Genomic DNA, 25,241 nt, shown 5'->3' on the forward strand with positions numbered 1-25,241 from the left:
GGTGGTTTTAACTGAACTGTTACGTTGCCAGCGTTTACATTGCAATGATGCCTGTTTTGGCATTTGTTAAGGTAATGTTTGCCTGTTTGTGATAAAGGGATGTGACAATACTGACAGCAGAGTAGACGAATTCTAAGTAGAATATGGCATTTGGCTCTGTTCATGTTATAATTTAAATGAACTTCACTTTCGTAATTTCTAAATATTTTTGACTTGTAGTAATCCTAAAACCTTTTTTCTAACTGTAAATATATTTAAAAGCATCCTTATTCCATTTATAAAAGGTGGAAATTTAATGTTGTAATGTGTTTTGATTAGCTATTTTTCTCTGTGACTGCTCTCTGCATAAGAACTGTTATTTGTTAAATCTGTATATGCACCAGTTTTCAACAGCCATACATCCTGGGTTGTTCATGAAGTGGTGGCCCAACAAAGACAAGTGTGATAGTGTTCCATGTAAATGAGTTCCTTTATGTGCTGATTGATTGTCTGGTTTCAGAAAGGAAAAAGGGGGAGAAATGAAGGAAAATCAAGTATAAATAGTTCATTGATACAGTGTACAATAATACAGTCTCTTATATTCCTGACTTTGCCACTAATTATAGGTGGTGTAAGGAAGAGAACAAATACACAGCTGTAGACTGTGATCTACTTTTTTTCTGAATTTAAGTTTACATATTGGAGATTAACAAAAATTGTTCTACTTAGTAGCAGGTTAAATTATACCATAGAAGATCATATATAACAGAAATGGTAGTAAAAGAACGCAACATTAAAAATGTTAAAATTCTTGATATTAAAAGTCTTGAGATTATGACTGAAGTTTTAACCTATTACATGTTTCTCTATTTGTTTTAGGGCATAAATTGCAGAATCTCAAAAATGGTATGATTTTATAATTTGTTCACTTTACTCTTTCTTTTGTAACATTACGAATAGCACATTTTTAGGTAGCTGTGTGAGAGAGAATTCTTTTTACAGTTTCTCTCCACCTGTTCACTGTAGTGTTCAGGCAGGTCTTCTAAATCTGGCACAAGTGTATGGTTCTGCATCTTAAATTCTTTAATTTTCCTCTTTCCTGTCTCAAAAACCTGACAGCTTCCCACATTATGCTGATTGATAAAACTTTTGTTATACAGGATAGCATGGAACTGTCTTTTGTATACTTTTTATGTACATCCAGGGTTCTTTAACTGTATCTGCTTGGGTTTTTTTCTGTCACATGCCTTTATTTGACTCTGCTCCCTGCTAGGGAGTCCTGATATACTTCCTTTCAAATATCAGAAGCTATATGGCGATAGAAATACTATTTAATTTAATTTCTCCAAAGGCAGCAGCAAGTGATATACTTGTAAGTTTGGCCTGTGCTTACTCAGGTATAAGATAAAAAAGTTAATGGTGGTTTTGGCTAGTGGACCAGTCAAATATGCTATTTTGAGAATGCCTATTTCTGTGTTGAGTTGAGGTGTTGGAAATACACTTTGAGCTTTTGAAGGTTTTTCTTAGTTGAAATTATGCCCTGACTTAATGTCAGCCTCTTTGAACAGGTGTAACTTCAGAAACTAGCAACAGCTGTAAAGTAAAATCAGGCAAACTGAGGAAGCTCAGCTGGTTTTCTTTTGTACTGTCAAATTTTTAGTATGAGGAGAAACTGTTTAAAGAGACTTAAAGAGATTTGTCTAAGACAACAAACAGATATTGCACTTAGTTTGACTAAGAAGGACCCATGTTTTAATAAGAATTAACAGGATTTAACTACTGATTTAAAATTGGAGAAGTACTTGAAGTTAATTACAAGTCAATGTTTCACAGATACTATAGACACTTCTTGTCTAGAATGGAGTAAATGGTGCAACAGCAATAGGTAGCTGCACAGTTCCTAGAAAATGGTGTTACCCAAGGGCAAATGATGTTTAAGTGACATTCTTGAGACATTACACAAGAATATTGTGATATGCTTATGAGCAAGGCCTAGGAGTCCAGGTGTCCTCCCCTGCCTAAATAATACCATTTAATTCAAACAATGAAAGAAAACACAGCAAACAAATTTGTTTCAGATCCTAGCTAGTAGTGCAAGGAGCTGTTTACAGCTTCTATTTAATTAATTAGAATGAGCCACCACTGTATAATGCTTAATCCCTCGGGAGACAATTTTGATCTTATCTTGCCCTTTTTGTTATGGGAAATAGAGAAAAGTAATCTGAAAGAACTTGCTCTGTCCATTGACAAAGGATTTTAAGAGCAGACAGTTTAACGTGCACTGGAAGTTTTAACAGTATTTCTAAGGAGTTAAACATGGAAGATGAAAGGCAAAATCATATTCCATGGCTCAAATGAATATTACTAAGAATGATCACAAGAGATTGATGGACCATTTGGCATTTCTAAAACACAAAGTGGTAACATTGTGTAATCAGTCCTTGTCTGAAAAGGACATGTTTAAAAAGAAAATCACCACCAGAAAAAGACGATGTTCCAGTAACAATGATTTAAAGAATAGTTCCTAAATGTGAATTACTCTGTGGAAAGTATGGTTTATCATGACAGAGGTAGGAATATCTGAGCAAGAAGCCCTTCAGGAGTACATTTTCAGGATCTAAGCCACCTGGAAAAGTGTAATCTTTAATTGCACTGTTCTCTGTTTATAAATATTGATCTCAGTCAAAGTGGTTGCAAAGTGAAGAAGCTCTGTTAAAGTTTTTTAATAACTGTGGCTGTAGACCACTGGTGCTCTAATTTACAGTGGAATTATTGAGAAGACAGCTGAGGAAAAGAGGTGGTTTTTTTTTTATATCCTGCTAACCATCTGCTCATAATTTTCCTCTATGAAGTAAAAGTATGCAGAAGAAGGAACTATTTGTAACCAGAGCTAATGAAATTTGGCTCTTTACCCCCTGTCCAAGCTCACTGGATTCTACGAACTACAAATTCTCTTTGGTTCAAAGGCTGCCATGGGTACTTTGTCACTAGAAAAGGATGGAGTTCAGTGACTTGGCATCTGTTAGTTAAGACAACTGAGTGGCCAGGGCAGTTCTGCTTTCTGAATGCCCACTTGGGAATACAGAGATCTAATTTACATCTAATATATATCTACCATCCATGAATAATCTGTTTCAAGCTGATCCTTCTTTGCACAGAATAAATCAAAATGCTTCAGTGCCAAGCCCAGTTCCTGACAGCACAGATCTCTGGGCAAGAAAATCTGCCATCTGACTGATCATCTCTTACTGTAACAGCCTTCAGCTGAAGCTGAACTCCTGTTAATCTAAATAGGGGAAATCTCTTACAGTTACATGTATTCATTGAGTATCACTACTTCCCCCTGTGAAGGAAACACATTCTGATTCCTTCTTTCTTTTCTGTTTTGTTCTCTTAAAATAAATCTATAGTTTGATGTAGTAAGTTGGAAATAGTTTATTATGCCTGCTTTTCTAAGTGGGGAATTTGACTACTATTCCCAGTCCTTCAACTCTGTCTTGGTTTCTGTAACACCAACAATAGTATGTGGAGCTGAGAGGTCATTATCAATTTTGTCAACGATTTCCCTGTTTCTATAGAATTGATTTACTGAATGGATTCTTGCAGAGGAAACTTACACTGATCTTGCACCATTCAAGCACTCTGGCTGAGGTTGCTGGTATTCTGGGATGCCAGTTAGTGGTCTTCATATCTGCATTGCTGCAAGTGGTTTGGTTCTGTTGTTGGGAGGCTTCCAAACATGGAAAATGAGCAAAACACTTTCCAACTGATGGAGGCGTAATGTTGCCAAGTAACTTCCAGTACCTGGAGGCTTTTTGAAAGGTGCAAGAAAATGCTCTTGGTGCCAGCTGGAGAAGGATGTCTGAGGAGCAAGCACAGATACCAAGCGTTTTCTCAGCTTTCCCATAGAATTTCCGAGTAGGCAGCTTCTGTTTCTAAAAATGTCAAACACTGTCATGGGTTCATGACAGTGAACACCTTCAAAAACCCTCAGTCCAACAAAAAGACAGAGGATATGGGGGGAAAAGGAGGGAAGAACAAAAAAAAAAACCCAAACATATTTTTGAGAATAATACCTAGAAAAGCCAATATATAATGGCTTCTTTGTGTGTTTAGTGTTCCTTTCTCTGTGTACTGTATTGGAAGTAGGCAGCATCCCATGCTTACAGATGTGTATTTCTTTAATTCTTGATGCTTGTTGGTTCGGTGACTCTTGGTCTAAAGATAGAGGTAGGGTTTGTGAATTTAATAGAAAATACCATGACCATTTCTTTCTTGGATATAGGTAATTTATTGAAAGGGTAGAAGTTTTGATTAAAGAGCTAGTCAGGAATAAAATAAATTCCTCTTTTACACTTAGACACTACCCAGTTTTAAGGGGTTTAATTCCTGAATTACTAGAAAAAGGATAGCTTTATGTTGAAAGGGTAATAAGAACCCAGACCAGAATGGATGTGGCTTCTGGAGAGTTTTGTGGCCAGTAGTTCATATGGCTGTTTTCAGTGATTATTCCACACCTTAGCCCATTAAACTTGAAGCGTTGGTAGGGCATCCTCACAAACAAGTCAAAACTATCAACAGCACTGTCAGATGCTCTTAAAATTTACTAAGTGCCTTATACAGAGCATCAGTGAGGCAATGGTTCATTTGAAAGGAAGTTTGATAGAAGATTCGTTCCTCTGAATGGAGTCACAGATGATCAGTTGTAACCAAGGTGATGTTCCTGGTTATAACATGCTAGAATCTTACATTTTGTTGCTGATACGAGTACCTAATAAGAAACAGTTCAGAAATCTCTGAGGCTTTCAGTTTGTGAAACATGCATTCTTTGGAGACGTTTTTTTTCCTTCTATTCGGGTGTGATAGTCTACTGGAATAACACAGAAGTCAATGAAACTTCTGAGTATTGCTGGATGCTTTCACACTTCTCGGTTTCTCAATGAAGGACAGTATTACCTTTCTTGGGAAGGGGTGCATAAGTTGGTTTTATTCATAGGGTTTATGTTTATCCAACAGTACTTTTAAAGGATTTTATTGTCAGAAAAAGGGCTTGTTATTTTGAAAATAAAAATCTTACCTGCCAGGTGTCTTCCCCAAAATGAGTAAGTGCCTTTTCTGTTCTGACTCTTAGAAGTATTTACTTTGTCAGATTGAATCTGAATGTTCTGGATAAACCAACTGTAAAGTACTGAGTGTTACAAATGGCTTGAAATCCTTTCACTGAAAGAACGAGAGACAGAATGTAAGCCACTTGAATGACTTTGAGAGCTGATGTTATCAGAAGTTTATAGCTGCTCTGAGTAGTATACTTCTAAGAACAATGTAACTTTTCAGGAACTTGATATTGATAGGAAATAAATATTTATTAAAAGAAGTATATTAAATAAATATTTATTTACCATTTTAAGTAAGAGAAAATGTTACACCATGGGGGCAATGGTCTTGCTGTTAGCAGTCCTGACTACTTAATGAAAAATAAAACTGAGGCCCTGAACTCTGACTGTAAAAGAATGTGTGGTATTTGGTGAGAGGGTGGGACTGTGAATCTTAGGTCCACATTCGAATAGAGTAATCCTTCCTACCTAAGTTTCTACTAATTCTCAAGCAGAAAAGAAAGCATGAGCAGATATCAGTAAGAGGCCCTCTGGTTTTATTGGTGCTGCTTCCTATCTCTAGAGGATTTTTTTTTGTTTATTTGTTTTATTTTCTTTTATTTTTTTTAAACTTTGCTCAGGACTGGTACAGCTGAAAGTATATTTTCCCTTCATTCTTAAGCCTAGACTTTGAATGGAGTTTCTCTGAGACACTTTTGTAGTGAAATCATATTCCCTACAAACATTGAAGACAAAAATAAACATCTCTGTGAAGAAAAGATTGTGTGTGGTTGTAATTTTTTCATGTATACAAAGTTATGATAAAAAAGGTACATGAAAACATAATCAGTATGTTGGCTTACACTTAAAAGTCGCTGTGTAGCAGTCAGAAGATACAGTTTGGATCATGAGCTGCTAAAAAAATTCCGTCTGGTGACCTGTGTTCAGTTCTAGTTAAGCATTCCTTTAAATACAGATGACAATACATTGCGTTTAGCCAAGTATAGAGTACCCTATTAGGATGCTGCCTTGAACTGACCCTTTCCTGACCTCAATTCAAAGACATTATTAAACAGTTTAAAATTGTGAAAGCTTGGCAGAAAAGCTGAGGAGAAGTGTTTGGGGAGAAAGAAACAGTTGGAATCACAGTGCAAAGATATTTTCTTCCAGAAGAAATGCTACATAATTAATGATAATGGAATTGTTTAAAAATTAACTCTATGGTTATTTCATGTTGTTTGATAGCATACAGTTGGTCTCAGACGAGTGTAAGCAGATGTGTTTGAAGCCCAGAATAGTGACACGTATTGCAATGCCTTCCCCAGGAATAAATTAATACTTCTTGCCTGTGAGTAATCTGATAAGAAAGTATTTTTGGTGAAAACTATTGTGGGTGCACTATATTCGATTTTGACTGGCAGTGGTGATGCTTAGGGTGTGTTATGATAAATGAAATGGTGAATAAAGTGATCAAATTATTCAGAACCTTTCTCTGAATGTGTTATTTGTACTGTCTAGGAAAAAGTACAAGAAATACAAATGGGCAATTTGGGGATAAGCAGCTGGCTTAGAAAATTTGATCTCAAAATGTCAGGAGGTGGGTTGTCTCAAGTTATCTTCAAGCTACACACAGTTTCAGTGTTCAGTACTGTTTGTGTTGCTTTGCAGTGGAAGGCTAAAATCATACAAGGCATTATTTAAAGAAACTGGTTCCCTTGTAAAAGACCACTGGAGTTTGCCATTTGTGTAGCAGGTGACTGAAGTATTGCCCATGAGTGCATACACTCATCCTCACTCCAAGGAGGCTGTGTAAGGCCAATACATCCTTGGGTGCAGAATGCTTTTAGTGCCACCCTGTAAGTGTTGGGCATAGATTCTGAAGTGCAGGCAGCAAGTGGTAGCAAACTGTTGACCTAACTGCCAGATTTGGTTCTAGCAGATATACTGACATGTATGAGATACCAGAATGGGGCTGTTGTCACTAATTAAGGGAGTCTGATTTAGTCTACTTACCTAATCTATTTTAGAAGAGCAGAAGGAATGCAGGAGAGCAAGCTGTAAAACCCCCTATTACTCTTATATTAATTTCTTTCCTCTGTTGACTGTTCACCAAGTCTGCTACACAGCTACGGGTCTGAAGATCAAATCTCTTAAACTCCACACAAATGTTTTGGCAGCCATGGGAGATCACAGCCTTCCAGTACGGGCCTGGTGCCTGGTGATCACTTGGGGCAGCGTCCAATTTTATTTCACCCTTTCTTGACCTGGAAAAAAAAAAAAGAGTAAAAAAAGAAGTCTAAAGTTACAGATAAAAGGAAGGCTGAGTGAAGTATAAATGCAATCATGAGTTAGCAGCACTTGAAGTTGCCTTAGATGTTCCAGGCGCGAAGTTTGGTACAACATGCTATCCCTGCTCACTGACTGCCGCCACTCATGCAGTGGAATAATTTGAGAACACAATTCTAATGGTACCTTAGATAAATCATAGAATGGTCTAGGTTGGAAGGGACCTTAAAGGTCATCTGGTTCCAACCCATTATATTCCAATCAGTATAATGTATAATCCAGTATTCCAATCGGTACGTCTGCACATGCCAGGGGCTGGTACAGGTCTATTCAAGGTAAACTGCCTTCTCACCATAATTACTTCTGTGAACCTCAGACTTGACTAAGAGTGTTGACCAAGTACGAGGATGCTTGGTACCTGTTATGTACCTTAGGTGTTCTTAGATGGCTGTTCGATTTTAAGAGGAGCAGTCAATACAAAAGAAAACATTTATGTCATCTCTTCCTCCTTATAATTCAAGCACTAAGTGCTTTAAACAGCTAGCACATTTGACTGCTCTAATCTGGCTTTTGAATAAGTAATTATGGAAATAAAGCAACCCCTAGAGAAAAGGATGTGGAGAGACAAACATAAGCATTTTGTTTCTTTATCCTTGACATGTCTTTACATGGGTTTACAATGTTAAGCCTACTTGAAGAGGAACAGGGAGCAAAAGCAGAGTACAGATAAACAAAATAAAAATGTAAACCAGCAAGTGGCTTGCTAGGAATTGACAAAGCAAATCAACTCTTCACACGGTTTGACTGACCAGGACTTTCCAAAACCTCTTCCTACTGAATGATAGTCTGTCATCTTTTCCACTCCAGGTTATGCCCCCCTTTCGAAATAGGGGCAACTGACTACTTGCTTCACTGCCTCTAGTGCATCACCTTGCCTCAGCTGGTGAATGGCTCTCAGCCCCTGACATCTCTTAAACCTTTGAAACCATAAATAAATAAAATGTATAAAGCTTTTATGTTAAATATGCAAAAGAAAAAAACATCAAAACAAAAACAAACCACACAAAACTAAAAAAAAAGCAGTGTTTTTCAGTCTGTGGTCTGAGGATTTCCTGAGCTAACGCATTACTTCTAAGGGGTCTTCAAAGAAGTGACTAGGATGAGCACATTTACTACAAGTAGTATTAAATTGACTGTGTAGAGTCTGCACTCCTACTATGAAGTGGAAAATACAGTATTAGTTCCAGATTCTTTGATTATATCTTCTTAAAAACAGAACTTTCAACTCATAATGCAAAGTTGTTACTGTGTATGATTACTGTTAGTAAATATTCCATTACAAGAAAAAGATCAATGTAGAAATCTAAAGGCCCTAATCTGGGTGTCCTGGGACGCAAAGCACTTGATGCTGTAGCAAACAATAGGACAAGGTAAGGACATTTAAACTTGAGTATAGGTATATATAAACAAAGAAACAAAAGCCAGGCCTGCTTGCCTTATTTCTACATTTTTGTACCTGGTACATATTTGCATCAGTAGATAGGTTTGCTTTGACTCCTTCCAGGAGTCCTTTAATCACTAATAACCCTGCCAGGTACAGTCCTTGGAGAATTTTAGATGAGGCAAAGAAACAAAAGCCCAACACTAAGAATCCCTTTTGGACTGATGTTTTAGAGTTCCGTATTTATAAATCTTTATGGGAAAAATTAAAAAAGAATATGTTTTGACACAAAAATACAGAAAAAGAAAAAGAAAATTCTCTTTATGCTCCTGGAAATCTTTCTGCTTTTTTAATTGTAGTGAAATGCTAAAAAATTGTGCAAGGTTACATATATAGGTGTATATTTATTTTTTAGGACACAGAAGTTGAACTTTCTTAATAGGAACAACACAAATACTTTTACTCTCAATTGTTCAATAACTTAGAATTGTTCCCAGAGAATCCCTTAAATACATTTTGAAGTAGGCTGTATTCTTGATGAAGAAACAACCGATTCAAATTAGAAGAAAGTAGGCATTCTGCAAAGTATCACACCACTTCCCAAACTACTCACAATGCAGTTTGTACCATTGTCCTTAGATGTTTGTGTTGCTGATACCATGAGTAATTGCAAATTCCTGCTTAGGGTCTAAATAGGTTAAACTCACACTACAGTGCAAAACCATGAGAGTTAAAAAGGGAAGGAATGGGGGAAGAGAATAATATTTTGGTCATCAATAAAAATTGATTTTGAGAATTTGTATTAACATTTTTATACACTGGGGGCAGATGTAGGAAAATTTTAAGAGTAGATACCATAAGAGTAGGAAGCAGTTGTACCAAGCTCTTGTCTCAAAGTCCTTTTCTTAAAAAATAATAAGAAGGAAAGAAAAACGATGCCTGGCAGCAACAGAGTAGGGACGTTGCACTAAGAAGTCTGATGATAACATATGCACAACACATGGCAGTCGAACAGTTTCCCCTTGCTTACCCAACCTTGCCATCTATCATAGTTAAATGTTGACACTGCAGGTTGCATGAAAGGGCATGTGAACATCAAAGGAAGTGTCTTTGCCTTTGAAAAACTCTTAACCAGTCTGCATACGAGGCAGCATTGACACAAATCTGTCAGCACAAAATCTTATTGCTCTGCCAACTTAACTAATGGTTTAATGTCCTGAAAGAACAAGACCAGAAGGAATGATAAAAATGTATCTGATTGGAACTGGGGGTTTTAATTAGCAGAAAGTTGGAGTGGAAATTGATTTATCTCTTTGTTCTCTCTGTTGCAGAGAATCCCCTTCCATAATTGTGAATAATTCTCTCTTTTCTTTTAAATTGATCTGATTTATCTCCTGATCTATTGAGTTGTTAGAGTTTCAGATTCATTTTCTGGCACAGAGAAACTGCTCTTATGACCCATGAACACACTTGCAGAGGTAGAAGGTGCTGATTCTTTTAAAACCTCAGTTGTCCTAACTACTGACTTAACATCTGTAGTTCACCAAGATTTTCTGGATCTCAGCTATTTTCTGGGTATAGTATATGGAATTGAATCCTAAAGATACAAAAGTTACCATGGCTAAGTAACTAAATTCCAGTCAAGTAAAGGATATCAATATTTAACATAATAAATGGGGAGAACCTTGCAGCTGATTGTAGCTCTTCATGTGTTAAGTTTATTAAGGGCTAGTAAACATCATAGTATAAAATGTTATATATTGTTCATTAACAGTTTACAGTGAGTAATAAGGATACATAATTATTTCTCTGTAAAGAATTTTACAAGCTTAATTAGCTAAATGAGATACCATCTGATGGTTTTCCTCAGTGATACACTAGCCTAGGTATGACATTTCAGTCGCTTTTGCTTATCTTTGTTATTCACAAGGCTGAGTTTGCACTGAGAAACATTTTGTCTTTTATCAGACCAACTGACAGATTAAACAGACAGATTCTGCAATGTGAAAAAAGGCTTGTGTGTATGTAAGCTTATCTGGTTTTTTCTTCCCCAAACCATCAGATACCTTTAAGAAAAGACACTTTCTCTCTGACCTTGCCTCAGTTATATTTTTAGAGCACTGCAGATAGTCACTCATTAATTATTCAGGCGTTATTGGACAGCACAGATAAAGAGAACCCTGAAAATTCCTCCTTGAGAAATGGTACAATTGGTAATTAAAAAAAAGATAAATTCAAATTCTCCCCTATGTCATCTCTCTTTAGGATTCCTTATTTCTTCTTTTTTCATCTAAGAATATACTTCCTTCTTCTGAAGCATGAAAGCACTATTGCTGCCTAGCTGCCACATTCATTCTTGGTCCCTCTGTAACACCCTTCAGACCTCATTTTCCCTGACTGGAATGCTCTTCAATACAAAAGGCAAGTGTCACACCTCAGTAGGGATTAACTGGTCTTTGCTTTTATGCTCATTGTCAGTAAAGACTCCATTGTATCTCTCCACTCTGAGTCTCGTACTACTCTATTACTTATTCCCTGTCATATGGATTAGATAATATAGGTAAGGGGTTGTGAAATGGGACAGTGTGTGAATTCAAGACAGGCTGGCAGACAGATATTCAATGAGAGCAATGAGCCAGGTTTTGAGCACAAACACAAATCAGGGAAACTGCATGGTGATTTGTGGCAGAAGGCATGGAGGGACAGAACACAGAGGGGCAGAACGCCCAGCTAAGAATTTAAGTGGCACTTTTGGAGCTGGTTCTTTCCGTGATGCATGCCAACATGGATCTTGCTAACATAAATTTCCCTTAATTCATGAGGCAAATTATTTCTAGAGAGTCCTTACAAACCCCACCCCACCTCACCTCACCTATGACTCACATCATTACCTGCCATCTTTGGCCCTGAATTGTCATCATTGCTCCTCATCCTTCCTAGTTCCTTACTGCTCTTGGATGCTATGACTTTTCTCAGCCCCAATTTCCTTGCTTGTATCTCTTAGTAATCATCCTGGTATCTGCACCACCAAGAGAGCTGAGTATCCTGGATTTTCTGAGATCCTGTTTTGTTCCTCATTTCTACTTTTGATAGGTGGAAGAGGTGATGAACAATTTTGGCAGAATAGTTTTGGCATTACTTCTCTTCTAGCTACTAGGGTTGCCAGCTGGCATTCTGCTTTCCCCCTTCTTTTAAACACAGCCAAGAGCAGCAGTAAGCTACAGCTCAAGTTTTATGGGCATTCATGTATGACATGAAGCCTCAAGAATCTACAACAGAAGTATTTTTTCAAGCTCTATAGTAAATCATTTTGGCATTTTTCTCAAAAGGGAGGATCTTGAATTCATACGATTAAGTGGGGATATCACTGCTTCCCAGTTTGTAGAGAGAACGTGAGCCAAATGCACTGTAAGGATGAAAAAGAAAGCAAAATAATTCCAAATTTTTCTTTAAAAATCCCCCCAAAACGATGTCAGCACGTGAGGAAGAGGCACTGACTGATGACTTTAAAGTACTTACCTTGGCAATAGTGGGTTAGGCTGTTAGGCTTTGCTCAGCAGGCTGGGCCAAAGAGGGGATAGGATACTGTATTAGACTGAGCTGAAACCAGACCATTTCCCCTGCCCAGCAGACCACACTCATAGAATCAGGGAATCATAGAATAGTTAGGGTTGGAAACAACCTTAAGATCATCTAGTTCCAACCCCCCTGCCATGGGCAGGGACACCTCACACTAAACCATATCACCCAAGGCTCTATCCAACCTGGCCTTGAACACCGCCAGGGATGGAGCATTCACAACCTCCCTGGGCAACCCATTACAGTACCTCACCACCCTCACAGTAAAGAATTTCTTCCTTATATCCAATCTAAACCTCTGCTGTTTAAGTTTCAACCCGTTACCCCTTGTCTATCACTACAGTCCCTAATGAATAGTCCCTCTCAAGCATCCCTGTAGGCCCCCTTCAAACACTGGAAGGCTGCTATGAGGTCTCAGCACTCCCATCATTTTTTCTCCTCAGTGCACTTTCCAGACCTACTTCTTGTTGTCCAGAAGCATGACTGAGTGAGCCGAGGTCACTAAGCTTCTCCAACCTAGCATCCTGCTTAAGGAATGTGTAGGAATGCCCTTGTGAAGAGGCAGTGAAGCTTTTACATTGGAAAGTCAAAGACACCGCAACAGAAACATTGAGTGGGGAAAATAAAAGTGTGTTTTGGGGTCTTAGCCTCACTTTGCCCTTAACAAGGACAAGGCAAGTTAGCCTGTGCACTGAGCCTATGGGCTTCCCGTTTGTAAACAAGGGTCTCTGCCTCCACTTGGGACAGGCCTCTCAACAAGTGATAGGACAAGAAGTAACAGTCTCAAGCTGTGCCAGGGGAGGTTTAGATTGGATATTAGGAAAACCTTCTCAGTGGAGAAGGTGATCAGGTGTTGGAATGGGTTTCCCAGGGAGAAGGTGGAATCACTGTCCCTGAAAGTGCTCAAAAACCGTGTAGATGAGGCCCTCAGTGACATGGTTTAATGGTGGACTTGACAGTCCTGGGATAACGGTTGGATTTGATGTTAAAAGTCTTTTCCAACCTGCTTGATTCTATGACTCCCAGGGACATGTTCCCAGGTGACCTGAACAGCTGGCGAGGCAAGGCTGAATACAGGGGCTTCGGCTGCGGCCGGCAGCTCCCCACGGCCCACCCCAGGGCACCGGGCCCAGCCGGCTCCTCCTGGAAGAAGCAGAGCAGCGGCGTTCCCCTGGGTACGAGCACTGGTAAAGGGGCACTTGCAGCTCCATTCACGTTTGGGGCAATCGAACGGTGACTTGCAGCGGACACATCGACAGCGCCGCGTCCCGCCTGCGGCACCTGGCTCCTTGTGGGCGCCTCAGGCCTCGCTCCGCCCCGGCAGCTCCGCCCCGCTCTCGCTCAGCCCCGCCTCTCGCATGCCTGGGCTGACTCCGCCGCCGCGGCCGTTGGGGCTCTCGCTGCCGGTGGAGCCCCGGCTGCCGCTTGGCGCCGGGGCCGGCGCGGGAGGATGCGGCGGTTCGCACGGGTGGCCCTGCTCTGCCTGGGGTGCGGTGTCTGCTCGCTGCTGTACGGGTTCAGCCAGCTGGCCCTCTCCCTCGAGCAGGAGCCCGGCGCTGGCCGGGAGCGGCAGGCCCGAGACCCCGCCGCGGACGGCGCTCGGCGGCGGGCAGGCTCCGGCCGAGGCGAGGCGGAGGCCAGCAGGTAATGCGGAGTGCGGGCCGGGGCCGGGCTGCGGGGCGGGCGGGCGGTGGTTGTCCCGCATTCCTGCGGGGAGGGCCGGGGAGACGCGGAGCGCGCTGGCCTCCTTCCCGCGGGCGGAGCGGGGCTCGGGGGCCGCGGGCGCCCCCGGCTGCTCGGCGCCGTCCGGCAGCGTCTGGACGATGGCGAGGACGCGGCGCGGGGCCGAGGAAGCGCTTCGGGAGGCAGCGAGGGGTGCCGGTGTGTGCCTCGGCATGTCTGCTGCGGCGGAACTGAGGGCGGAAAAGCCTTAAACCCAAACAAAGTAAACTAAAAGTGGTGTTAGGGGCTAGCCGGTGGGCGGAGGGGCGACATCGAGAGCGGGGAGACTGCCCCACCGCTTGGGGAGGTGCCTGCGGCTTGCGGTTGTCCTGTGCTGAAGTGAGGCCGCTGCTCTGTTGGAATAGAGCGGTGGGTTTGCTTCTTTCAAGCTGGGAAAGTTTCAGGCTGTTGCTCAGTTCTGAAACTTGGTATCTTCGTGATCATCAGGTGTAACTTTAAACAGAAATACTTGCAATGGGGTACTTCAGTCTTCTCACAGGGAATTGTGAGTTCAGCTCTGCAGTTAAAGTGGTGTAAATCTGAGTAGCTCATGCTGTGCGTAGCTGCTTGTTTCTGTTTCCTGCTCTTCCTGTCCGCAGGAACTTTCATGTGGTCAAGCAGCAAGTGAGATTATAAAATGGAAAAGTACTAGTTTTACTTTAGATTTATAGCTTCATGATCCTGTTCACTTATGGCTAGCAGAATGCTAGTGCCAGGAAAGGAGGAGTGACAAGAAGTGTGTTGCTAAAGCTAGAGGAGAAATTAGGACCAGGCCTGTCTGGGCCAGCCTATCTCTAGCAGTTTAAAGCTGTGTTAGTTTGGTGACTGTCCCTCCTTCCCAATGCTGGACATGGTCTGGCACCCTGCATTCCTTACACAGCCTGTACTCCTTTGGTCACAGCAAGTGTTGATCCAGCATGCTGACCTGCCTGAAAACTGCCCAGGGTTTGGCCAGCTCAGCACTCTGAACAAGCTCATCATGTAATTATGAAAGTGTTGTTGCTGCTGCAAAGGAGTTACGGAGGATGGCAGGATGACAGAGCTCTGACTTAATCATCATAAAATACCATGAAACAGCATTCTGAGTTGCTAGGGGTGGAGTAAGCAGAAATGTGAAACCCAGCTTTTGACTGGTCTAACTACTTCAGAGAATGTTGGGGGTTTTTCCTTCCCATGCTTCTGTTTTAGTTCAGATTATGGCCTGAAAAAATGTGAGGATGCTTGTTTCTCATGTTCACATTACGATTTAAAAGTTTACTATGAGAAGCTGTAATCTGCTAGTCCTAAAAACATGATAACTGGAATTAACTTAAATTAACTGTAACAGTTTTATGTGAGATTTCATTGGCTTAATAATCATAGAATCATAGAATGGTTGGAAGGGACATTAAACCTCATTTAGTTCCACCCCCCCTGCCATGAGCAGGAGCACTTTTCACTAGAGCAGGTTTCTCCAATCCCTGTCCAACCTGACCTTGTGAAGCACAGAATCAGACTCTACAACTCAGAGTTATAAAGCAGGTATGTTTATTACGGGCCTGCGTATAAGGGGGATCGCTCCTTCTCACTTGCACACCGAGGGGTCAAGCAAGCAGATATTTATTACACACAAACATGCATATTCATTAGGTTCTTGAGAGAGCAGGGGGGATATTACAGTTAGTTTAGGTACTCATTATCATAAATCTCCTCCCTTTTGGTGCTTGTGCAGTGCTCTCCAATGGTCATGGGTGGGGGTCTTCAAGATGAAGTACGCAGTCTTCATCACGGTGCACTTTTCAACTTTGGCACAGTTGGATGCCCCAGTAATCACAAAACTAGCTGAAACCAGCCATATCTGTAAGTTTCCGATAGCTGGCAAGGATTTAGAAGAGTGTGACCTGCATACAAAATTTATTGCAAGCAAAACAGGATGGACAGATAAGTAGTATCCTAAGTTAGCAGGTGTTTGGGAGTCACTGTCTCCAAACTAACTGATAATTAGAAGGATGGTAAGAAATAATTCACTCATTAGAAGGATGGAAAGAAATAATTCACTCTTGTAAGACTCCTAGATTCTGTTATCACACCACAGACTTATAACACAAACATTGTTTTCTATCCTAGACCTAAGTGAAGTTAAAAGTATCTTAACTGTGTTTTCTAGGCACTTGCTTTCCTTATATCACTTGAATACTGCCAGGCATGGGGCAGCCACAGCTTCTCACCAGTGCCTCACTGCCCTTTTAAATCAGTTTTAAATAAAAATGTTTGGAAAAAAATCCTATGTATGATATTTGTTTTACTAAAGAAAATAATGAAGTTTACATGAAAAAAACCTACCTTTTGTTGGGTAAAAGATAATCTAAAGAATTTGGTTTTGTGAACATTGAAATTACTGTCAGGTGCATCATGCACCTGACATTTAGTTAGTAAAAGAAGAACTAAGCCTATTTTAAAAGCTGTACTATTCTAGTATTTATATGAAGTGTAGTTTGTAAGTCAAAGGAATTGGTAGGCAAGAACCCCATCAAGGTACAAGAAGATTCTCACTTGCTGCAATGAAGTGAAATGAGCCTTGTGTTTCAATGTGGAAAAGCTTCGCGGAGAAGGTTATTTTCCAAAGGTCTTGAGTGCCACAAATATTTCCTGTGCATACATTTTCATGAGAGCCTATCTACTTGTAAAATCAGTCTGTTGACAACTGTGTGGGAATTCTTTATCTATAAACCTCTGTCAAACTGAAGGCTCAGGATGAACATCATCCTCCTATAAATTACTGAAGTTTTATGTGCTCTTTGCACATAACTTGGATGTGAGTCAGTCCCTTCAAACACTCCCTAAAAATTTTGTTTAAGGAAAATTCTGTCCTGTGGTGGTTAAGAAATGCCCCACTGAATATTTCTTTAGATCCATGCTTCAGTTATTCTCAAGCATGAAATCATGTTATGCTCACCTGTGTTACTGATACACACATCTTTGTGAATGTATTGGGGGTTTTCAGCTTTTATACTTAAGCTGTTTCTTTAGTGGAGTCTGAGCATGATAACCACATAGTTGTTTTATGCCCACTTCTGACCATCCTGTGATCGTATAATATCCTAAAGAGTTCATCACTTTCTAGAGTAAATTATGTTTAGGTAACCTTCTAATCCTTCTTGAAGTTTAACATTTCATGTGTTAGTTGTAGCTCTCAGTAATAGCTTACTTTAGCTGTTTTCACTGATAGCTTTAAAATACAGTTCAGCAAAGCAATTGTAACTGCCATCTGAAGGCATTTACGCATTCAGCAGTGATTTTCTTTTCTTTTTAGCCAAGAAGGGTTTTGTTTGCCTGAATAATCTAATTATATATATGACATAAGGGCAGAATGAGCTCAGTCATACTCTGGGATGGGAGAGGGGGAAGCTGAGATTTCTGGTAGTTTTTAGAAGCATGCAAACATGAAAACTGCAGGCTTTGAATAAAGCTTCAGAATACCACACCTGGAAGAATTTTGCAATAGTGTGATGTTGCTTATAAGTAGAGAATCTTTAATTAGAAAGGAAGTATGGTATTGAAACTAGAATTACAGGTTCAGGCAAGGTCCTCCAATAAGCAGCATAATTCAGGGGAGCTTGTTAGGTAATCACCTTGGTAAGGAGTTGTGGCAAAGGCTGCTGTAGCCTGAGTTACAGGGGGACAGGAAGCCAAAGGCTTGTGTCTTGAAACTTGACAGAAATAGCTGAAAGACTTTTCAAGAATTTATTAGCTAAATCCTAAGGTTGGATTTTAGCTGTGAAGGAAGATCAGTGTTAAAGGTAATCAGTCCTCCAGATTATTCATTCCAGTTATAAAAATAGTAACGTATAGTCATTACTAATAATAACTGTCATATAATTAAATGAACAATAGATCTGAACTTAAAAAAAAGGAAATACTGAAGTGTCTACTTCCAGAAGATGCAAAGTCAGTCAAAAGCCAGTATATGTAGTCACACTTTTTTCCTTTGCTGTTGTGATTTATGGGTGAAGAAGGCAGTTGTTAAGAAATGGAAAAGAGTGAATAAATGCGTATTTGCTACATGTATGTCACATAATAGCGCTATAATCTGCTGTCAGTGGAATATCTTGTCAAGTCTTTCCCCACATGCTTTCAGATCAGTTAATTAGCAGGTTGGGCTTATGAGAAGTGAATCTTCACAGTTAATTTTATCAATATTACCACTTCATTTAGACAGATAATGTTCATGTTTCTATTCAGGTCCAGGGAAAGTGATATGCTGACGACAAGCTTGAGAAATACAGCAGGAATCAGTCTGTCGTCAGTTCCGTGAATTCAGTGAGGTCAATGGATTTGACCCTATTACAGTGAAACGTTTTTTTTCCATTATGCTGTAATTTAGCTTTTTCATGCAGCCAGCTATGCAGTTTTGTCGTGACACTGATATCTGACTGTATCTCTCTCTTGCTCTCTGTCTTGGCAAAGGGAGAGTTAAGTGGATCATAGTGCGTGGAAAAGTGTAGGAAGTATAGCCACAAGCTTAGACAGCAGAAGGGTTTGGTTGTAATTGGTAGTTCATTCTTCCCTTGCACTGTACACAGCTGTTTTCCATCTGTCAGAGCTTAGCCAGCAGTTTCACCAGCGGTTTCTCAGCTACTCTTGTGCCTTAAGAAATTGGTCTAGAAACTGTCTGAGCATTTCAAAATAGGAGTAAAACTTTTAAAAGGATGAGACATTGAACAGTTTGAATCACAGAATCACAGAACAGTTAGGGTTGGAAAGGACCTTAAGATCATCCAGTTCCAACCCCCCTGCCATGGGCAGGGACACCTCACACCTAACCCATGTCACCCAAGGCTCTGTCCAACCTGGCCTTGAGCGCTCCCAGGGGTGGAGCATTTGCCACTTCTTTTAGCAGCCAGTTCCACTGCCTCACCACCCACTCAGTAAAGAACTTCCTCCTTCTATCCAATCTAAACTTCCTTTAAGTTTTAACCCATTACCCCTTGTCCTGTCACTACCGTCCCTAATGAATAGTCCCTCCCCAGCACCCCCGTAGGCCCCCTTCAGATACTGGAAGGCTGCTAGGACGTCTCCAAGCAGCATTCTCCAGGCTGAACAGCCCCAACTTTCTCAGTGCCAGTCCCCTGATCATCCCTGTGGCCCTCCTTATGTCCTTCTTATGCTGGGGACACCAGAACTGCACACAGTGCTCCAAGGGGGAGTTGAAAGTTGAAACTTCATTTAAAAAAAATCTGCTGAATTTGTCAAGCAGTGAAGTTGACTAGAAAATGATATTTTTCATAGAAATGTTGTAAATTAATGAAACATTATAAAGATTTTTCCAGTTAAAAAGTTGTCCTGTATCAGGCATTTAACATTATATCTGCTGTTTCCTATCTAATAAAGCCATTGCTTCTCTGATAAAATACATCATGAGAAATTTGTGATAATGCTGCAGGTGTTCAGGAAAAGCTCTTCAGAAATTCTCAGCATTTGAGAGTTGAATTGAGCATCAATCTTCCCAAATTTTCACTTCTGTGATGATGAGCAGGAAGGAAATTAAAATATTCCATTCTTCCTGTTTTCTGCACATTGTGCTGTGGCAGAGACACCAGTCTGTTAGTTGTTTCTTGCTGTTGATTAGACTTTGGTTGTTAATGCAGTGCTGACAGGGAGGCAGTAGTCATGACTGCAGCCCTCCTTTTGGACGTAGTGCTAAATTTGCTGTGAAGTTACAGCAGGATAAAAGATGCCACACGAACTGAAAAGTATACTTGGAAACTGATGTGCATTAATAGCAAGCCCACCAGTGCAATTAACAAAAGCACTGATGTTTGGGGGGTTCCTTATGGTTGAAACTTGACTTGCCTGAGCATAGGGCTTCAGTCTTCATCAGTGTGACTTGTTCATTATTGTGTACTTTGCACGCAAAATTGTCCCTTAATTCTGAAAAGTGTTTTTCTTTTAGGTCACAGTATAGGTACCTTTGCTATGTCTGCAAGACTAAATTTTTTACTGCCAGTAAAAGCTAAATTAGAGAGAAACTTGACCTTTGCGAATGCTTGTCTTACACTAGTGATTCTAAAAACCTTTTATTTCTTTCATATTTTTGACAGTTGTTGGTGTTAGGAGTTGTCCAACCTAGTAGTCTGATGAAGGTGAGGTTGCTGCAGCTCCGTGTCCCTGAGTCCAGCCAGTTTCAAAGCTGAGCATTTATTCCCAATGGGCATACATGCTCGCAGTGCATGCATACATGGCTGGTCACAGAGAAAACAGTGCACAAACAACACAAGAATCCTGATTGGGGTGAAAGGCTTTTAAAGAAAAATATATTACTGTATACAGTGCAGTTCCCTCCAGTAACCAGCCTTAGATACTCAGGCTATGCGGGAACAGGATCCTTTGGTCTCTTCTGTTGCTGACTTGAGCATGGAAACCCATGAGGCTTGCAGCCCAGTTAATTTCTGCTACTTGGACCCTCCTGGATGTGCACAGATGAGTACACTGTGGATCTCTGCAGTTACTGGCATTAGCCTTGTGACAGTTGGCCATGGGACTGCCTCAAGCAGGTGGGTCTTTCGCATATCTGGTCCAGATCTATGGCCTTAGTATTAGCTGGCCCTCAGAGCCTCTCTAGTGGCCGGCTTATACCTTCTGATCCTTCCAGTAGCCATCCTTCAGAGCTTTGTGTCTTGTGGTTAGGTTGAGAGGCTCTTTCAAGTAGCTCAGACCCCCTGATTGCTGCAGTCTGGTTCAGCCTTATGACCTGTATGATACCTGGCTCCCAAGCCTCTTACTCTCTACTTGTGGGCTAGTCTGGCTTGATACATGCTAGTGATGTGTACCAACATGCACACCTACACACTGTGTGCACAAAGGTCTCTCTGGTTTCTGGCACTGCAAGTTCATGGGCCCCTATGATCTGCAATGATTTTTTCATTCACTGGCACTTCCACCTCTGTGCATGCACATGCACATGCACAAGGAATGGAGCCCACCAGCACCCAGGAAAACAGAAATTGAGTTTGATGAGGAGACTGATTATCAGGCATGCAACATGGCCAATTGTACTGACATGTGACTCTCTGTTTTTGCATTTTCATTCCTCCCCAATCCGCCCGGGTCCCATAGTAAGCCTCACACCTATGTAGGCATCTGGTAAGGTGGTCTGGAGAGCCTCGCTTGTTTTCTCATTTGATGGGCCTTCTGCCTGGCCAATGGACTGACTGCTCTTCTGCACTGGGGCCGGATCAGGGTGCTCCGTGTGCCTGGGTTTCCCTCACCTGACATTATTTCCTGCTTTCTGTTGGTGGAGACTGGCCTTTAATCACATAACCTGTAATAGGTGTGAGCAAAATATCCCTCCCTGGTGACTATTCCTGTCTGACTAGTAACCTTGCTCAGGTAACTATGACTGTTCCCATTTGATGAACAGATACAGTGCATCTCCCTAGCTTTGTAAAACACTTGTGACACTTATTTGCAGTCTAAGATTTTATTTCACGTGAAAATAAACCTTCATGAGTGTCCTTTTGAATGATTTTATTGTGAATGACAAGAAGAAAATGCTGTCCAATGATTCCAGCCTCTTAATCCTTTGTGGACGAAAGCTTTGTGGAATATGATACCATGTGGTCAGCTGAGAGAAACTTCTCAGGAAAACAGGCAGGAAAAAAGTCTTAGTCTGACATTAAGTAAATTACACATGTGTGTCCCAGTAACATTTTTATTTCAAACACAAAATTTATGAATCATATCCAAGGTTGACAACCTTGTTATTGTGGTAAATGGGACATTGGAAAGGCCTAATGTGTCAAAGACTTGGGCAGCAATTCAAGCTTGTCTCTTGCCTTGGTAGTTTGGATTGGATAGTAGCTCAAGGCAGCTAGAAAAACACAGCTCTTGACAGTCGGAACAGGAATCCCCTATAATATAATAATCTTTCAAACCAGAAAACTGTTTCTGAGAGAGAGTCTGTTCATTTATCCTAAAAGCAATGGGACAATTAATTCAAAATGCTTCACACTGGAGATTGTAAAGATGGTTTTTCAGAAAAGCACAAGATCTTAATGTGCCTTGAAGTTTTTAAGGATCTTCAAAAGCCATGAAGATTAATATAAGAAAGAATCTGGCAGACAGAACTTGCAGTTTTATTTTGTTTGCTTTCCTCAGAGAACTGCAGACATTTCAGTCACAATCTCCATTATCCTTTTTTGTACCTGGATATCTGTTTGTAGAGACCATTCAGACCATTCTTAAGTCATGAAATAGAATGACTTGACTAATTCTTGCAAACACATGCAGGATACCAAAGAACTGGTTCAAAGAACCATAACACTTCGTGAGCTTTTGTGAAACGTTGTTTACCAAGTTGTTTTTCTCAAGTGTTAAAAAAATTTATACGGCTTGCCATTTTTGATACTATGTTATTCTAATAAATCTGTGTCCTGGTTTGAGCAGTAGCAGTCATTTTTCTCCTTCTTGTAGCTGGTGCAGTGCTGTGTTTTGACTTCTGGGCTGGCTTGATAGCGAGCATTTTTTGAGTGTGTTTTTGTTCAAGGCCTTTTCTGAGCACGTGCTCTGCCGGGGACGAGGGGAGGCCGCAAGGAAGGAGAGACAGGACACCTGACCCAGGCTAGCCAATGAGGTATTCCATACCATAGCACGTGATGCCCAGGATGCAACTGGGAGAGAGAGCTGGAAGGGTGGAGCTCTGGAGGGAAATGGAGGAGGTAGCACGTGGTGCTTGGCCGGGCAGGGTGGAGTGAGTTATGGGTCGGTGGCTGGTGGGGTGTTGTATTCTCTTCGCTTGTTATTGGCTTCATCATTATTATTTGTAGTAGTAGTGGCAGTAGTGATTTGTGTTGTGCCTTAGCAATTAAACCGTTCTTATCTCAACCCGTGGGGGCTACATTCTTTGGATTCTCCTTCCTAATGCTCCGGGAGTTGGGGGAGCAAGGGGGGGAGTGAGTGACAGTACTGTGAGAATTTGGTTTAAACCACGACAGTCTGGTATTCTAATAAGTCTGGTATTTGAACACTTTGGCCTTTACAGGTACCAGGTCATCCCACCAAGATGATGCTGATGCATTTCAAATTTACAAAGCCAACTTCCAGTAGCATTTTGAACTGTAGTCCTTCAGTACCTTTTCATCATCAGGCTGTCTGGGGGTTTTCTTCTTTCACTTACATCCCTTTCACTTACAGATACCAACTTTCAAAGGAGCATAAATATTATTAGCATTTATGTCACCAGTGCAGGAGAAGGGAGCAGAGGCGGTCACTCGATTATACCCCTTGCTTTGCAGTATTGTACTTGCTCATTTAAGATTTTAAATCTTGATGTTGATTTCCTCACGAGGGCCTCTGAAACTTACTTCTGTCGCTCTTTTAAAATATTTCCTATATTACTGTTGCATAAAATGGAGTGGTGGACTATAGTCAAACCTGCTTTTTTAGCGTAGCACAAGTCAATAAATTATAAGTCTTGTCATTAGTATGGAAAAGGAAAATTGACAGCTGTGGTGATTATTTTGGTATTGCATTAACCTTTTGTTACGAAACAATGGAATTTGTTGGTGCTGCAAAGCCCTGTGTTTTGTTAAAAATCAGCTTTGCAGGTTTGCACTGAATAGAGTCACGGGTGAATAGGAATTGTGTTTAAATAGACAATGTAACTTTGAAAAAGAAATTATCCGCTTGTTCCTCTGCTTGAAGTAAACAAAGGCATTGCAAAGGTCAAGGAGCTTTTGCCACAGTAAGTGTTGCTGTTCACTGTATTGCCTATGGACTTATACTATGACAACAACATAGAACGACCTTCAGAAATCCCTGCCCCTTTGTTTTTTTTCACTCTGAAAATACATGGGAGGGAAGGCTAAAGGATGGGGACCAGTCTTCATTAGACAAATCCTCCTGATTGGCACCTAGTAGCTTCTCTTTTGTAGTACCCATGTTCTGTCACATAGCCAGTCTTCTGCCAGGTAATTAACTCTTCAATTACATTAGAGCCAGAAAATAATCCTTTTACCTTTGCCATAAAATCAGTAATACTTATATAGGTTATTTTTGTCTTATCCTGTTAGGTGTAAGAATTTGTCTGTATCTTTCTGGAATTCCTATTGGATGCTGCCCTCTGATGTTTGTGGAATGAACTGCTTTTGGGAAGCTGCTTTTAGGTAGGATCTATTATTAAATAGTACTTTATTATTTGATTACAGGCAGGTGTAGCTCATGAGTATTTTTGGCTACTTAGCAAGGTAACAAAGCAAAATACTTTGATTGCTTCACATGCATTTCACCTGTGTATATTATGGTTGCCTTTAGCTGGGCTTTCTCTTGTTCTATTATATTTGTAAAACTCTAGACTCAGGTGTTGTTACAAAGAGCAGGTTTTTTTTTTCCAGTTATGTTGCTTCATTAAATAGAGCCTTGCTGACATTGTTGAAAAGTCCATCTGAATATTGTCTGAAAAGTTATTGATGAATTATTTTTGATATATAAAACTTGCAGTAATACCCATGATACAACTTTCAATAAAACTGGCAGATATGCTTTGTAGTTAAGTTTGAAGTTTCTTTATTCAAGTTACACACTTTATAGAATTTGAGGAGGGTACTTCATTCAAAAGCACTGAAACAACTGTTTGGAATGTGCATTAAGTTACACTGTGTTAAAGCATAGACTGTGTCCTTAAACTTGTATCTTTAACAAGAAGTTTATATGTTTTGATGTGGTGGTTCAGATGCTTTAGGCTGTCAGATTACGAAAGTAGCATGAAAAGAGATGAAAAGAAGCCTTAAGCCACTTGACAGATATGCTTTCTAACCTCCATAGTTCTCGAGTATATAACTGAAGTTGTAAATCAATTTTCCTTGTATTCAAAATTTTACTGATCATCCTTTGGTACCATTATCTCTTCTTAGTCTGAAAATTGAATATTTCTAAGTAAGCAAAGGAAATAAGGTTTAATTTCACAAGACTATTTTTGAAAATTGTGTTTTGGGGAAGGACTTCAGGTCTGTTCCCTATTCTTCTCTGCTTGTGTTCTGTCAGTGCTTTTTAAGGTCATCTGTTGCCAGGAAGTTAAAGAGATGGCTTAGATTGACTTTTAGTCAGTGAAGTGCACCTGTAATTTGAGACTGCCAAATCTTTCTTGCTTCCCTTGGTAGCCAGTG

General features: G+C 40.5%; 1 protein-coding gene across 2 annotated transcripts in view; it reads left to right on the top strand.

The window, feature by feature from the left end:
• Nucleotides 1-13,739: 13,739 nt before the first annotated feature.
• Nucleotides 13,740-25,241, top strand: part of GXYLT1 (glucoside xylosyltransferase 1) — a 33,365-nt gene continuing 21,863 nt past the window's right edge. Inside the window, exons 1-2 of one of the 2 annotated variants that reach the window (XM_031048056.2) lie at nt 13,740-14,022; nt 24,150-24,242. In XM_031048056.2, the coding sequence (XP_030903916.2) occupies nt 13,829-14,022; nt 24,150-24,242 (287 nt within the window). In that variant the 5' untranslated portion in view covers nt 13,740-13,828. The remainder of the gene's footprint in view (nt 14,023-24,149; nt 24,243-25,241) is intronic. The other variant, XM_031048057.2, reaches the window with a different exon arrangement.

This window comes from Melopsittacus undulatus, chromosome 5 (assembly GCF_012275295.1).
Source record: "Melopsittacus undulatus isolate bMelUnd1 chromosome 5, bMelUnd1.mat.Z, whole genome shotgun sequence".
NCBI lineage: Eukaryota > Metazoa > Chordata > Aves > Psittaciformes > Psittaculidae > Melopsittacus > Melopsittacus undulatus.